This window comes from Platalea leucorodia, assembly GCF_965183815.1.
Source record: "Platalea leucorodia genome assembly, chromosome: 7".
NCBI classification, from domain to species: domain Eukaryota; kingdom Metazoa; phylum Chordata; class Aves; order Pelecaniformes; family Threskiornithidae; genus Platalea; species Platalea leucorodia.
Genome location: NC_138829.1, coordinates 63,035,210 through 63,052,295, shown reverse-complemented (window position 1 = coordinate 63,052,295; position 17,086 = coordinate 63,035,210). Strand labels below are relative to the sequence as shown.

Here is a 17,086-nt window from a genome sequence, read left to right as displayed (position 1 = left end):
TAGGTTACCCTACATACAAAGAGAAAGTGAAAAAGCGACCGGGCGGAAGGCCGGAGGTGATTTACAACTATGTCCAAAGACCGTTTATTCGGATGTCGTGGGAGAAGGAGGAAGGGAAGAGTCGGCACGTTGACTTCCAGTGCGTGAAAAGCAAATCTATTACAAATCTCGCGGCAGCGGCAGCAGATATACCCCAGGACCAGCTCGTGGTAATGCATCCTACCCCCCAAGTAGATGAGCTGGATATTCTGCCCATTCATCCTCCACCCAGTAACAGTGAGATGGATACTGAGGGACAAAACCCACCGCTCTGATCTAGACTCTTACCAAAACAAAAGCATGCTACTTTAAAGTGACTCTGTACTCAACTCATACCACACTGCAAGTCCAGTTTTCTCCATTGTGTACCAGTGTTTAGGATATTGCAGTACGGACCTCTGGAAAGGCCGCGGGGAGTACCTGGTTGTTTTTGCAAGAGTACAGATCAAACGTCCTGGGGTTACAGTTACATACATGTATGTGTTTACCAGTAGGTTTGTGACATTGGTGATTCGTACGCTGGACTGTCCTCACTCTGAAGCCCATCAAAACCAATGGGATGGTGGTGGCTAGTTGTGCATCGGTATTGTTACACGGGGGTTAGAACGCAGAATTGGAATTGATAGTAGCACTTTACAAATGGTTGATAAATGGAAGTTGAAGCCATTTTTTATAAATGTGTTGCACAATACTAACAAAGTGCTTCTATCAAAAGTATTAACTGTAAATAGATTGACCCTTTTAAAGTTATTGTATATGGTTGAGCACAAAACTACTTAACTCTTGGGTTTTTGGATTGAGGACATGATTCAATTACCCATGTAACATCTTGTTAAACTCGAAGTTCTTTAGTGAATTTTTTCACTTGTTTGCAGCGTGAGCCATGTTCAAAAATTGTGAACAATGGATAGGGGCTTTATCTTAAATTTTGCCTTACCTTAATCTGTTCACAAATATTTATTTAATACATTTTTCATAAGTAAGTGTCATGAAATAGGAAAATGCAAATGGTTCATTCTTCATTTATTAATGATTGTAAACAAGTTTTTCATGCAAATAAAGTTTCCATTATTTTAATGGGTTTGAATTATCTGTGAATGAGATGAAGTAGAGGGATGCATTTTGAAAGTAGTTGCTTTTCTTTCCTCAGGGAAGGATGGTTACTAAGTAAAAACCAAGTATTCCTTAAAACCTAGTAACATCAGGCTATCTTAACCTATCTCACTGTTGGTTTTTTTTCTTAGTATAAACTTGAATCTGGGAGCTTCTCTAGAAATTCATTGTGGTGACAAAATCTTGGTTTTCCTCCCTTTTCCCCTAAGGCTAAAGAAATGATAAATAGGCAACTGCTTCTTGCATGCACCTTCAGCAGGGTTTTATCAAATTTATTTATCAAAGTAAATGCTCCATCTTAGAACAAGGGAAACATTTATTTTAAAAATATTTAACTGTCTAATACATTACACTTTAACAATATTTATAGTAAAGGATTCTTACAAGAAAGAATAAACAGCTTTATGGTACAATTAGTATAAGAAATATCCACATGGGGACTGTTTTGCAGTGTAAAAACACACCATACATCTGAAATGGTCATTTGCATATAAAAGCTACCACTGATGCCAGTGAGTTGCACAGTGATTTAAAAAAAATTTCAAACAACAGAATCCAAAATATACAAGTATTGCAAGCTATACACAGCTAACCAAATCAACACAGAACACTGTAGCAGGTTATTCCACTTTGTCTGAAGTTACACATGGTAGGATGAGTTGCATTCTGATACAGCTTTTATGCAATTCATACATAAAAGCTTCTCAGTCCAACAAGTTTCACAGACTGTAGAACTCCACCAATAAATGCACTTCAATATTTGGATGTTGAAGCCAGGTGCATCATTTACAAGGGCCATGGCAAATCACTGAAGTCTACAGGGCCACCAAGACCTGCATCTGCTTCAAGAAGGCTCATGATTACTGCCATTGCTGCTTCGTCATTGCTGGGGCTGCTTGATCCTTGATCGTTGTCAATCACGTCAATGCCTATATGGGAGTTCTCCCCTGTAAGCAGAAATACAGCAAGTTGTCGTAAGTTCAGTTTTATTTTGGTCGCTTTACTTGCTCTGGGCACTTGCCATGTGACTTGAAGTAGAGCATCTGAACAGGCTGAACTATTTTGGGAGTATTAGACTGTTTGATAGCCAGGTCGCCACAGTTTCAGGGATACCACTGGTACCTGGGTGTCAGGGTACAAAGGTTAGGTCACTTCTCAGCAGTGACCAGTATGCCTAATAACATAGGACAGTACTTCAAAAATCAGTCTAGATCAACATCTAGGAGTCAGCCTAGCTTTTCTTCTTGTCTTCAGTCGTTTAAAAGCGTTCACAAAAAGCAGGTGAGAAGCTCAGCTAATTCACACTGATTCAGCAAGAGAAGAGAGGCTTCCAAGTACTATCTAAAAAAATGGCAACACAAAGCAAGCTAGCAAACCAGACTGCCAGGCTGCTCTTGTAGCCACCCCTTTTGGCAAGCAGCGGGGCAGGTTATGGGCTTTATGCCTCAGCTATAGACTGCAGATGGTGAAAGCAAGTTATTGCTAAAAACAATCCTCTTGTTACAGTAGTCTGTATGTGTTTAGTTGGTATCGAGGCATGTTAGTGTGACTTTGCTTACCAAGAATAGAGGAGTTGTCAGAATACGGGTAACCAGAGTTATCCTGGATTTGCCCAGACAGTAACCCAGCCGAAGAAATGTCTGGAGTGCCACCGTTCAAGATCTTGAAAGAGAAAATAGAAGCCATAATGCAACATTTCATGCTGTTTTAAGTCTTAAATTGTCCTATATTGGGATTTTTAATACAGGGAAGATGGACTTACTGAAAAATAAAAAAAAAAAAAAAAAAAACCAAAACCAAAAAAACCACAGAACACCCCACCACCTAAAGGCTAGCTAATCAGACTAGTTGTAAACTAGGAACTGCTTCCTCTGTGTTATGCCCCCCAAGCCGATGTCAGATGGATAGTACATCACTACCAGCAAGGAAGAGATCAAGTCAGTACTACGTGCTGAACTTCTGAAGGTAACTTCTGAAAAACCACCAGAAAAAGTCCTCAGGGATTTCTGTGGGTCATCTTTAAGTATTCCAGCTGCAAGTGACCGTAATTACAGCTAACTACAGAATGCTTTTGAATTTACAAATACAGGATATGTAAAGTACTGTCAGCTAAGGTCCTTCATTTTAGGAGTATAATCCTCCCAGGTAGAGACGGCCTGCATGGGCTGAGCATTGCTCCCGGATCTAAGTCTAACCATTTTTTGGTGCAGAGCAGCACAGCGGTACTGCGTACACCAGAGCTCACCAGAAACGAAGAACCTTCTCTTAAACACCTGAACTTGAACCATAGTTTTGAGCTGCTCAGATGTGTGTACACTGGAAGGTAAGTACTTGTGAGCTCCCTTCTGAAGGCAGCATCAGCTGGAGCTTGTGTTCTTTCTAGCAAACAGTCTTCTAACTAAGGAGAAATATTAAGGGGGTACCCTACTAGAAATATGCAACTCTCCATGTGCATTTTCCTTTATTCTGTTACAGTAGCCCTTACTGTAGGTGTTGAATTATTGTAGGGTGGAAGGAGCAAGAATATCTATTCCTAGAATTACAAATCAAGTTTGTTCCAACTTCCAAGTTTTATTTGAAGAACAAGGTAAGCCAGGAATAGACAGGAATATTTACTGTCAGCTATATGCTCCGCTACAAGGAATTCTTACGTATAGTCATTGTAATTTCTGGGGGAAAAAAAGTTAAGTAAGTCTGAGGCAGTGTTCGAATGCACAGAATAAGGACTTGGATAAGCGCTCTTCTTGCCTTGAATATAACTACCATACGCAGCAATTTACTAGACAACTTAAACGCAGCCAGTAGAAGTGTTCAGGTGGTTAGGTGTTGGTAATGGTATGTGAGTGCTACTCAAGCAATCTTAGAACAAGGCATGGTACATGGTATTCATTTAAAAATAAACTGTCAGTGCACAGTAAAGCATCTAACTGTCGTATCTTGTGCTACAGCAGTATGGTAAAACTGTTGGGATTCATTTAAGCACAGTCGGTGCTCAAACGATAGCAATTCCAGTGTTCACCAGTATGTGGTGTTAAAGAGTTTTTGGAGGATCAAGAGAGAGGAGGAGGGCTGTTTCTTGTGGCTCTGTTAAAAAAAAAAAAGTGAAAGTCTAAAGAGCAGGTGGATTTCAAAAGCTGCCAGTGTTTAAGAACTACTGGTCTCTGCACTTTAGGGACCAGTAGTAAAGGGATTTTGGCTACCAGAATACTCTGACCTGCTGTCATCGACTTCTTCAGTCAAGCAGCCAGGAGGAGTTCAACACCACAGGTAATTTTGCGAGCGTGACCTCATGTTGCTTGCCACTACGGCTACAAGAACATTTGTAAAGCTTGTCCTTACCTTCTTGCCTCCTGGGGAGGATGTGTCAGGTGGTGGTGTGCTGGTAATGTTCAGTGGACTTGAACCACAGCTAGAAGGTGATGATCCTCTTATCCTAAAATATGGATAACATAGGGAATGAATTTACCAGCAACTTTGAGACTCAGGTGCCAGAGACTTGGAGTTTCAAACGTGGACTTTAGTATCAGTTGGCATAAGGTGTTAAAAGCATGAACTTCATTTTTGTCATTTCCTCACTTTTTCAGTGTTACTCCAATCAGCAGTAGTAACGTTTTTATTTGCAGCTAGATAAATAGTTGTGTGTAAATTGTCCAGCTTGCTCGGTCTGCAAGCTTTACCTTCTCCCCCTCTTCATTTGTTCCTGTACAGCCTTCACAGAGTCAGAAGCAAGAGGTCCTGGGTACTGAGGAAAGCCTAATTTTTTGTATTTTACTTCGATTTAGACCAGCTAAGAATCCAAGCTGCTGCAGTGGCAGTAACCCAGACTCCTCAAGTGAGCTACTGCTACAGAAGTACACTGGACATTTGATATAGTTAATATTATGGTTTTTAAACTGTCCGAAGCAGCAGCATTTTTCACTTCGATTTTCCATAGCTTGATCAAATATCGGTTTTTTTATTAATGATTAATGTATTAACTGTAGAACCAACAAATCTCTAGACTAAAGGGAGGAGGGGTAGTTACAGAGAAAAGCAATGGAAATGGGAATCTTATCCTTGGCAGAGTTCCCCTGGGAAAGCTGAACAGAAGGCAGCTTTGGAAAATAGTAACAGCTGCTGAAAAAGGACTGGAACTAACCCAGGGTCTTGAAATGAAATGAAAACATGGGTGGTAAGCTATACTACTACACTCACTGAGGCTAATTAAGTGTTTTCCAGCTACTAAAAGGGATGGTTAAGTTTCAAAGCACTGGTTCAGCCTTGGTGTGGCTTCCCCGCTCCCCCCCCCCCCCCCCCCCCCTCTTCCTCCTTCCTATTCTTATAGGCAGGAAAGGAGCCTGGTGTGATAGGTCTGATGTTCCCTTAAACAGTGATGTAAGCAGTCTCTGGCTCACAGCAGAAACAAAACTGGGAAACAGACGGAACGTTTTCCTGAATTGCAGCTCAGTATGGTTAAATTACTGCTACTAAACATTTGTTGGATGAGGCCACTTTTGTGGGAAGGGGAACAATTTCCAAGAGGAAATTCATGAGGAACAAGGATTATTAGCCAGTAGAAATTAAGTGATACCCACTGAAAGTAGCCGCTCACCCAGGTGAGAGAGATGAGACAGCTGTTCTGAGCAACAGCTAGGTCCCACTGCAGTCCCTTACTGAAGGGTGCTATGGGACTTCTTGTGTAAACCCGAGACCTACGTCGTGACTTTTAGACAGGCCACCCTGGGAGGGCAGAGCTAGCTTAACCATCGTGTCCTTGCTCAAAGCGCTGTGGGAGCACTGCACAAGCTGAACTTACGTATCTAACAACTCTAAAAGCATCTGAGCAAAGTGGATCACGTGAAAACAAACATTGCTTTTTTGGCACATCAATAGCTTTGGCATTTGAAAGTTGTGCCACTTGTACCCTTAAGTCATTGGAAAAAGAATAGTCTGGAAAGGAATTTGTTTCTAGTTAGCTGTTCTTTCTAACTGCTGTTTCTGGTAAAGACATAATTATCACCACCACAAAAAAGTTCCGATATTAGTTTTTTACAGTAGAAAGCTGGAAGGCTGTAACTTTTTCATTCTTTAACTATAGGCTTTGACTGCCGCAAGTGTTCCAAATAGGTATCTGTAGCTGTCTACTTATAAAATGCAATTGTATCGTTCCATATTCAGCTTGAAGAAAGACTTCCTTAATTGTCTCTAAAAGAACAATACTGCTTTTCCTCTAACTTCATACCCTTTTCTCTCACCTGTGAATCTCCATGATTTCTTCAGCAATCATCCTCCCTATTTTACCTGCCCCAGCTCTTGTCCCACCTGGAATTCCAGGCACAGTAGGATGGGTCCTTTTTGGGCCACCTGAAATGAGCAGGTATCTTAAGGTCAGATACAAGTTTGCAAACCTTTTCCAAAAAGCGTTTGTATTTAGGCATGTTTTGACAAGCTGCAGGATGTTCTGAACCGTATTTATTTACAATTGCACCAACTGGTGAGTACCTTCAGATGTACGGAAAGCTCTGACTTGCACTGAGCTATGCTGTCTCTTAGACATCGCTCTGCATTAGCAGGTACGCAGCATATCCTGACTCCTGTCAGATTCTGGCTGTTCCAAGCACCTGGTAGTACCTCTTGTCCAGGGTTGGTAAAGAATAGCTCGTCAGACCTGCTTTGTTCTGTGCCTGAATAGGCTCATCTCCAAACACGGCTGTTCTTTGCTTTGTGCAAAGAACTTGCCAGCATGTATTCCATTCGATATGGGATAAGCCCAAGTTACCTGATGGACATAAACAAACCCCCTGTAGGTAACTGCAAGTACATAAGAAGGGAGGGAAAAGTGAGGTCTGAACAGTGGGAAGTGAGTTGGAACTCACTGTTACTTGAACGTGATGTGACACTTGCACAACACTTGAGAGGCAGTCAGGAAGGAGCCCAATATACTCCAAGGCATAGCAAAGAAAAGATCACGTACTGAAAGGGCAACAAAGCCCTTAGCATTGCTTATGCATAACGAATAACTGCCTTCTTTTAGAAATCCATATTTAACAATAGCAACCCTCAGTTTCTATGGCTCAGACCCATGAGAAGGTGAGAAGGTTCACCTGAAATGTCATCAAATCCTTAGCAGAGCCAGAACCCCTTGAAATTAAACTTCACTAAATTAACTTTCTTTTCTGGAGACAAGAACTGTCAGTATGACGATATTATACATCTGTTTTCTTTTCAAAGGTTGTGTTGTGGCAAGAATAAGCTTATCCTATTATAGAACACTTTGTTCTATATTTTTTTCCATTCTCAGAAGGCCCAGACACCACGTTACTGTCGTTACTCTACCTTCAGTTACTAACCATCATGCCTACATGGCAGCTTCTCTTCCTACCACTGTCAGCTGTCCCATGCTTTGCCACCCTTCCTCCTCCATAGTTTCACTTACTGAAACTCATTTTTCAGAACAGAGCCCAGCTTTGCTGAAGTCTTGCACTGTCTACAACTTACAAAGTCATTCCAGACATGCACAATACCCTTGCCCTACAGCTGTAAAAGCATAGCTGCTAAAAGTAGTATCTAGTAAATAGGGTCTCTAAAAGCAACGGTTCCCAACTCTTTGGAAAGAATCTCAGTATTCTCACTATCTTTCTTTCTCTGTCGTTCATCCATGGGCTGTCACTGCATCCTTCTATTCCACCTCACTTCCACTCTGCTCCAGTAACACTTCATTATTAAATCAAGCTCTGCTCTGCACTGTGCTGCATGCCACCCGTTAGAAAAGACAGTTCAGTGATCCGCAGCGTTCATAACAAGCCCATGGTGATTACCAGACGTCAGTCTTCACGTCTTGACAAAAAGTCAGTCCAATCAAGGGCAGGTGAGGGGCAAGAAGCCAAATGGCCAAACTGTGTTTATGATCCACTCACCCCCTGAGTAGTCATCTGCACTGACCCCAGAACGTGAATTCACTCTGGCACAGTGTACAAATAGCGCCATGCATGAAGGCAAACGTTCCTCCTCTATGTCACTCCTCCAACACTTTATACTTGTTTCTTTTAACTGGCTCATTCGCTTCTCTTTGACCAGCTTATATCCAAAGCTGGTATTTAAGTTCAACAGGGCAAGAGCTGCATTAGTACTTTTTTGCCCTAAAACTTATTTTTCTTTAGGATATTATCAAATTCTCAGTGCAAGAGTGCAGCAAATCTGTGCATGCAACACTAGCTGCTAATAAGGCATGACTGCCAATAGTTTCCTCACAGTACAGTAGTTACCTTCTCCAGCCTGAAGCACACTGTCCATGCTGTGTGGAGAAGCTGCAAGCTGTGGAAAGGCTGCGTCTCCACTATCAAGTACGGTGGTGCTGTGGATTTCAAGAATTAGAAGAATCAGTGATAGAAACCCCTATGAAACAGTCACTCTGCCAGTGCGTCAGAATGGAATGCCTCAGGGTTTAAGTAGTTTGTGAGTCACTATCACCTCTGCGAATAAAGCACTGTGACTGACACCAAGGCTAGATAAACAACCGAAATAAAACACCATGTACCAACTCAAAGCGCAGAACTCCAACAGCTTCTCTCATAAGAGCATTCCTCTACAGCAGTTATTCTACTGTGAAGTCACTGCACCTGTAAGGACCCTCAAGGAAAAAGGAAAGGAGGGGGCAAGTTCCTACATAAGCAAAGGAACGCATCTCTTGTAAGCCCGTACAAAGGCTGGAACCTCAGGTTTTCCCAAAGAAAGAAAACATTCGTATTTCTGCAGGCTTTAACAACAGTTATTTAACTACTGCAATTATTAAACTAATTCCCCTCTGCCCAGGTATGCACTTCTGTATGACAATAGGTGTCTTCCCCAGATAACACCCAGAAGATGTGCACATATTTAGGTCAAATCTGATCTGAAAACAGGGCAAAGCAAGCAGCGTGTACAGGCATCTGCTAAGGGAAAAATACTTACGAAACGACTGTATTTGTTGAGACAATGTATTCTACTTCTTTGGTCCAAGGGTTCATGAAACTGAACCAGCGACTCCGCAATGTAATAAAAGAGCCATCTTTTATTTTAAACTTGTAGCAGTTAGTTGTAATTTTTTCTCTTGTCTGCAAAACTAAAGACAGACAGAAAGCAAGTAACCTTGTGTCAAACAGGCACCACGACTATATAAGCGGAACCCTCATCAGGGAAAACTCAGTTAATTCCTCCCTTCACCCCTGAAGAAAAATGCTATTTCTGCAGTCATCCCCCCTCACCCAACCTGAACCTCAAATATTCACTAAAAATCCATGGAAGTCTAAGATAATCACATTGTTTGGCACACCCAGCACAATGTACTTAACCAAAGCATTTGCAAACAGATATGCAGATCTTTTCAAGTTTGTTTGGTTTTCTCAATACACAATTGTTCCCAGTATTTTTACAAAATTTCTTTACCGAAGTGTTAGTAATCATACCTTGTCTATGACATTCTGCAAGATGTCCTATATCGTCTTGATGAAAATATTCGTAACACGAAGTACCTAGAAGTTCCTGGGGTAAGTATGCCAGAATGGCTGTTGCCCTTGGGGAAGGGAGGTCGGGGGGGGGGGGGGGGGGGGAGAGAAAAAAATTCATTTCAAGTTGAAGTAGTTGAAGTATTCGTGACATTACTAAAACGCGCACTGAAGTTGGGTAAGGCTCAAGTAATGCAGAAAGGTATTTGCAGCTTAGAAGGTAAAAAAAATTCATTAAGAATACTCTTTTTAATGATCAGGTAATTAAAAAAGTACATAACACCAACAGCCTCAGGTATTATATTTGACCTATCACCACTGGAGGGGATGTAAGACTTTCTAAATAGCTTTGGAGGTATATTGTGATTTTGAGAATTTAAACCCAAATAAAGCCGCCTTGTAGCAGCCACAAGATAACACAAAGCTTCCTGCATAAAATGCCATTGAAAAACAGACATCAAAGGTTTGAAGAACTGCTGTGTTCCTTCGGGTACCCACGGTGCTGCTGCTGCCAGAGGCCAAACTGTAGCATAACATGTATTTCAGGAGCATTTTCCCCCCTCAAGTCACAAACCTGAAGAGTGGTACCAAAAAAAAAAAAAAAAAAATGCCACGCCAAACCCTGCACCCACACCCATAAAAAAGAAAGGTTAACAAATAGAATTCTCCTGAATAAGCACTAAGAGATCTACTATGTGTCTCTGTTTTAAATTGGACAGGAACATGAAGCAAATAAACCAACTTTTTGTTTCATCAGAACCAGCCACCGAGTCAACTCATTTTTTTCCTCATCAGAAAACTTTAGAACAAAATACACCTGTGATCCGCAACATGGGAAAGACATGGATTCTTGATCTGACTCTCAGCTAGTGCTCAAGGAGCTGCTGGCAAGGATGGAGGACATCAAGAAACTAGGAAAAAAAGACTGTGTGCATCAACTTGGTAACCCAAGCTTTAAACTAAGTTCAAAAGGAAAAGGCAAAGCAACGTTGCAGGTAAGTGACGAGCTATACAACAGTCTAACACAAGGTGAAAGGGTCATTCTTGCCAAGGAAGGAGCTATAGTGGGCCAGTATGCTAAACACCCTGGAGATCTGTGTGTTAAAACAAGAGGACAAGAATTATGTCTTGAGTTGTTGATGATTTAGAAGCTGTAACAGCTTTATTAGGATAACTCATCTAACCCAGAATACCAAGGTGAATAACAACAGCTGGGGGCAGGGGCGAGCTGCTGTCACCTTGTACATTAGGGATGTGTACGCTTGTCTCCAGCCCCCAGAAGATAGCGCAAGACAGACTTCTGAGGGTATCGGGGAGGGACAGCACGTTACTGCTACCATGGTGCACAGAACACAGCCACCACCTGGGAAAGCATTCTAAGACTTCTCGGTGAAGGAGAAACAGTTGAGAAAGGAACAAAGCAGGACAAGCCATCCAGGAAGACCCTGAAACGCACACCATTTAATTTAGAAGATAGAGAACATGGTCAGAATCAAATCTGCAGGAGCCCTAGAGAAACTGCTCAAGAAGAGCAGGATAGACAGTAACATGGCTGACTCCAGGGTAAGGGTCTGATATCCTCACTGGAAGAACAGAGAGCAAACCAAACTAGTGAACTTGGATTTTGTACATTTCTTAGAAGAAAATTTACTGAAGGAAAAATGACAGTTCCTTGAGGAAATCAGTATAAGATTCACAATTCCAAACTACTGCAGTGCAAATTAAATAGGAAGGGTAATAAGGAACAAACTTAGGTAGATCCATCACCTCTTCTGCAATCTCAAAAAAGCCCAAGTGAAGTATTATAAAATATAGAAATTAGTACATATTAATAACTATGAATAAGAACAGCAGGAAAAGCATTGAAGCACAAAAAAAAAATAATGAAGCGCCACTGACAAAAAACGTCGTATTTAAATGCAGGGCATTTTTGTATTTTCACACACACACACTAAAAGCATTCAGCACCAACGAGGTGGCTTACACCTGAAGTCCTCATTGACAGGGAGCTCTAAGACCTCAGCCTTGGAGAAGGAAATATTACAAGTATTCACGAGAGAACTTTTCAAACTGTTGTTTTTTGGGGGGTTTTTTTGGGTTTTTTTGTTGGTTTTTTTTTTTTTTTTTTTTTTTTTCCTGGTGAGCCTTAACCCAGGACACTTAACCTGCTGGCAGCTCCAAGACTGCTTTGATGAGTTATCTCTCAGAGCCTATGGAGAACCATAAAGCAGCAAAACCTAGAGCCTATCTTCAAAAAGGAAGAGCCAGGAACCAAGTCAACCTTATTCCAGTATCTTTCCAAGAACTGAAGTAACCAAGCCTTTTAATAGCACTGCAGTGGTGGGAAACCTGACACAGATGGGTAGCAACCAATATGGGCACCAGTAAGCAACTTGTCCAGCCTTTTAAATTTACTTTCATAGCAGGATAAACAGGCTTTTTGGAAAGAAGATGCACCAAATTACTGCAGATGTTAAAAGACTTAATGAATTCAAGATCTGACCATATTCTATTAAGCAAGGAAGGAAATTGTTCTTGCCCTTCTTGAATTTCATCCTTTATTTTTCCTTAGCTTGCTTCTCCAACTTAACAAGGCAACTTTCAATTCTGAACCTGTATACAATATCATCTGCATATATAATAAACTTAATCTTGCTCTTAAATTCACCATTCAGAGTCATTAAAAGCACTGAGAAAGTAAGAGGTAGGATGCTTGTCTTTAAAACTCTGTTCAGTGCAGCCTGCCATTTTGACAGTGAACTGTTAAGTAGTTCTCCGACTGTGGAAGCCCAGCTAGCTAGTACTAGTTAGTACCTCATCTACAGCAGGGCTTCTCCAGGGACCATGCAACTCATAAGGACAAAAAGTTAGGGTCACAGAGTTTAAGAAGTGTTTCTTTCCTGGATTTCTTTGGACAAATGAACCATGCAAGTCTATATGAAAACAAACCAACCAACCACAAAACCCCAACGTAGAAATAAATTAATAGTTTTCAACTTTCACAGGTGCCTAAATATTCTCCAGTGGAAGCACAGATCATAAGATGCCAAGTTTAAGGCTACCAATGAGGCTTACTCCTTAAAAATTCCCTTTCAAAAGAGCTCTTTGAAGCAGTATACACATTCCAAGGTCTGTAAACAACAGCTGGAAAACAATTAAATAAGAGCATATGTGTTTAAATCCAATGGGTCAACATTTTCCGAGTCTTACTATTTCAGAAATACTTCAAAATTATCTATCAGGGAACAGATCTGATCTTTCGAAAATAAAACTCATTCATAAACTACCATACTTCGGCATGACAGAATGGCACGCTTTCTGAGCAACAGAAAGGCTACAAATGCTCTCATAGCTCCCAGAGTGACCACCAGCTCGAAGCACTGCTGCAAAAGAGCTAGTGTTTCAAAAAGCTTTCTATCAAATTAAAAACAAAAACCAAACACAACCAAATAAAAAAACCCTCACCAAAAACCCCCAAACCAAAAAACCTAACCACCTCTACCAGATAGGTAACATTAAAAAAGAGGTTCTCCTTACTGCACCTTCTCTCAAGGGGATCAGCTCTATGGCCTCTCAAAGTCCCCCAAAATCAGCTGACACACCAGACGCACCCCTGAAACGAATTCCAGCAGGCAGATTCTGCCAGAGTTTGGAGCCTGGGTTTTTTTACATTGTAAGTAACTGAGCCTAAGCCACAGGCAACCTGAAGCAACCTCACCTAGGCAGTCTCAACCCATCTTGACAAGGAAGGGAAGCAAAGAAGCCCTCTCCAACCAACCCAATGTAACCCCTCCATTAACATCCTTCAACCATCCTTCTTCCCTTGATGATGCCCGTTATTTTGACGGAAGACCCAGGTCACGTCTCTCTGCTACTTAAGAAAATTCAAGCAATTTCTTTTGAAAAAGATAAGAATTGACCGTTTAGATAATAAATAAAATTGATGTTTGAAAGAAGATATCACATTGGTACAAGCTCTCAAACCTTTTCCAAGAAACAAAGCTTATGAAAAGCTTTCTTTCTTATAAATACAAAAGATCACATACAGAAGTATTAGTTTAGCAGAATGTGTCCAAGTACATAGTTAAATAAATGTATATGCTATCAAAGCCCAATGCAGCCTGTGCAATAACTTAACTTTATGTAGTGTTTGCAAAAGTTTTCAAACAAAGAGGTAGTAATTACAAAGTCCAGTTTAAAAATGGGATAGCATCTTCTTCTGAGGATTACATATATACATTCCCTTAACAAATGAGCAGAAATGATCCCTGGGTTATTCTGTCTAGTAAGCCATATTTTTGGAGGTTTGTGTTTGTTTGTTTTTAAATTAATCAGTAGTACTGAATAAATACACAGTAATGGCTTTGAGCTGGGTCTCAAAAACCAAAATAACTTGCAGTCAGGATTTAGTAAAAAGCTGAAAAGAACAGTCATTTCTTTTTTCAATAGTATTTACACTGCTTTAAGTAAAGCTGTCAGCAAAGCAGTGTTGGACTATGACTTATTGTGGAAGCTATTACAAGTATTCTTACCTCTGATCTACAAAAACAAATTTCCCATCTATTGCGTGTCGAGAAACATATTCTGTAGGTTTCACCCTGATCTCACCGTTGACTGGCTGCGGTACTACATGAGGATGCAGCCGTCCAATTGCAACGAGACAGCTTAAATTACAACCCTCATTATCTGGTTCATTATCTTCATCCAGTCCCATTTTTGTTGGCGGCCAGCTTTTTAAATATCCTGTACTATGAATAGTGCAAAAGCTTTTGCGGTCTGCTGTAAAAAGAAAAAAAAAAAAAAAAGGCAGTTAGGTCATGGATATTGCTTAGGAGAACTTAATCTCAGTTCTGCTAATCATGCATCTCCTCTCTTATCTAGGAACTTGGGGATACTGTTCACGGAAGGATTTTTCAGCACTCCTGCTTCAATGCAGCTAATCTGAGAGAGTTCAGTAAACAATTTATCACTGCAAAACCATTGTTTATACTGAAGCACCACATAGTTCAGACCAAGGTCACTTTTGATAATCTTTAAGTAGAAATTGCATCACATTATGTCAGCAAAGGATGCAAATAATCTAAAGGACTGTTTGAAGAAATTAATATATTAATAAATAAGATGCCTTTTTCAACCTAACGTGAGGCTCCTACAAAACCCAGGAACAATTCGTTTGGCAGAATATACACTGTTTGGGCTGTACAGGGGATAGCTGTACACAGGGGTGAGGATGAAGATTCATAATGACAAGTAATACAGTCGGTATCTGAAAGGAGAACTCATATTCCTCAGCACTGAGCAGGCCTTAAAACTGCAAGGAAGACGACTTTCACAGAGAGACAGAGTAAAAGGCTTATGCCTAACTGCACAAACTGGCTTCCTCAGGGACAAGCACTAAAGCACGATCCAAGATTGAAGCAGTGTCTGAACGCAGAAGGAGGTACTTGGGGCAGCTGTCACCTCCAGAGCCAAAACACTGAAGCTGCCTTCGATTCTCTAGTTGACACTTTCCATTAATACCAAATGTATTATCCAAAGTACTCAAAGCAGAAACTTTCAAATTTGGACTAAATATATATTCCAACACATCTAGAATAACACACTGCAGAGGAAAAAATACTACCAACTTTGATAATGTTATGACCAAGTATTTCTGGTGTAGAAATGAACTCAGAATGTACCAAAACTCTGAATGTACCAAAATGTACTCAGAATGTACCAAAACCACAGATGAACTCAGAATAAACTATTTTTTTAAGTTGGATATCCATCCAAATATCACTTGTCAAATATAGAGCAGAGAAATAGAATGGGTAACAGCTCCCCTTTGTTGGAGACATTGGCTAGAAGGTCAAGACTGAATGTGATATGATCAATGTCTGAAGAAGATGCAATAACCACACCAGAACTGTAAGTACAAACCGCCTGCAAAAATTTCAAGAAAACGGAGAGGAGAATTTGGCTTTATATGCTAATAAAGTGTGTAAGAGCTACTGGGGGGAAGAAGGATGAAGAAGTAACAGACCCAGACATAGTTCAATATCTTAATAAGACACATTGACAGTGTTCAATAAATTTAAAAAATTTAACCACTGCAAATGAGCAACTGCATTAAAAAGAAAAGGCCTGACAGCCATTACATTTAGTAATAAAATGCATAATTGTTACCTTTCTTCTTTGAACAGGTTGAAGGAAAATCCTTGTCTTCTACTTTCACTGAAGGTCTATTGCACTTCATCCTACAAAAGAAGGACCGCCTTGCTCCAGAACATAGTCTTGATGGCCCAGGTGTTATATCAGTTTTAACTGGGAGTCCAGCTGCAGCAAACAGAGGAAGTGAGGAAGCCTTCTTTGTCAGGTAAAAACTTAACCTCACAAATGATTACATACAACCCAATTGTACGATGCTTCAACTTTGCTGGGACTGGCACAGAAGTCCTTTTATATCCTTCTTCGGAAGCAGAAGTCCTACTTTGGAGCTTTTCATATAAGTCAATATGTGCAGGACTCAACTGACCATATCAACATTAGAATGTCTGATTACACTTTCTAGTCTGAAAACATCGACACTAGCTTGAGAACACAGGGTTCTAAATGCAAAGATTAGCAAAGATTGTAAATATCCACACAAGTTTTGCAATGTGTTGGGATTTCTTTGAACACTAATCAACTGATTAAAAAAAGACAGAGATTATTTACTCATAACCAGAGCAGTACTTCATACATATAGTCACTCAGTAGACCCATGACCCTTCAGACTGGAAGACTTTTCTTTCACAACACCCACTGAGAGAGCACGGATGCATGCATAGAGCAGAAGAGGCCCAGGGACATTCCAGGTCCACCTCAACTGGTGTGTTCCTAAACATCAGATCTTTTCATTGGTCTGATGGAAGGGGGAAAAAAGGTAGCAGTGACCTACACAGGGATTGAAATTCCCCAAGATCTCCAGTTATGTGTAAGAAGCCTCTAGCCTCAAAGAAAGAAGTGCATATGAACATGCCCTAACAATAAGTCCTGACCTTTACCATATTCTTGCAGGAGATTCTTAGGTTCTCTTCTGCGGAAAGTAACTGGAGAAACGCAGTACCAAAACACACATCAACTCTGGGAGCCAACAGCAGAGTGCTGGTACAAACAGAGCTCTAGGAAGATGCCTGGCATGCATCAGGAGCACAGGTATCAGCAAGGCCAGTGATGCAGCTGGAGCTCCAGGGGACAGTGCTCCAAGAGCTGATGGAGGATTTAAATCACATAGCAACTTCTCCACAGCTTGCTATCCACTTCAACCATTTCTGCATGAGGAAATGTATAAACAAACAGCTATAAACATGTACAAAAACTTCTAGGGTCCAGTAGGCTTTTAACTTAAGGAGGAAAACAATGATGCCAATGTTTTAGTGTAAAGTGTGCCTCCCTTAATATCAGAATTGAGTGAGGTCACCTCAAGGAGGTCAGAGTGTCACAGAATC

At 40.7% G+C, this 17,086-nt stretch overlaps 2 protein-coding genes across 13 annotated transcripts in view; one reads left to right on the top strand and one right to left on the bottom strand.

The window, feature by feature from the left end:
• BTBD10 (BTB domain containing 10) overlaps positions 1-1,031 on the top strand; it is a 30,744-nt gene extending 29,713 nt beyond the window's left edge. Inside the window, exon 10 of the mRNA XM_082317005.1 lies at positions 4-1,031. Coding sequence (XP_082173131.1) covers positions 4-314 — 311 coding nt within the window. The 3' untranslated portion in view covers positions 315-1,031. The remainder of the gene's footprint in view (positions 1-3) is intronic.
• Positions 1,032-1,518: 487 nt separating this feature from the next.
• Positions 1,519-17,086, bottom strand: part of BMAL1 (basic helix-loop-helix ARNT like 1) — a 53,486-nt gene continuing 37,918 nt past the window's right edge. For 5 of the 12 annotated variants that reach the window (XM_082316715.1, XM_082316710.1, XM_082316716.1 and 2 more), the window contains 9 exons: positions 15,783-15,932; positions 14,147-14,393; positions 9,576-9,682; positions 9,082-9,232; positions 8,397-8,485; positions 6,387-6,495; positions 4,492-4,585; positions 2,712-2,814; positions 1,524-2,099 (listed from right to left, as the gene is read on the bottom strand). In XM_082316715.1, coding sequence (XP_082172841.1) covers positions 1,939-2,099; positions 2,712-2,814; positions 4,492-4,585; positions 6,387-6,495; positions 8,397-8,485; positions 9,082-9,232; positions 9,576-9,682; positions 14,147-14,393; positions 15,783-15,932 — 1,211 coding nt within the window. In that variant the 3' untranslated portion in view covers positions 1,524-1,938. Of the gene's footprint in view, positions 2,100-2,711; positions 2,815-4,491; positions 4,586-6,386; positions 6,496-8,396; positions 8,486-9,081; positions 9,233-9,575; positions 9,683-14,146; positions 14,394-15,782; positions 15,933-16,642; positions 16,854-17,086 lie in introns of those variants that run through there. The other 7 variants (XM_082316712.1, XM_082316711.1, XM_082316713.1 and 4 more) reach the window with 6 other exon arrangements.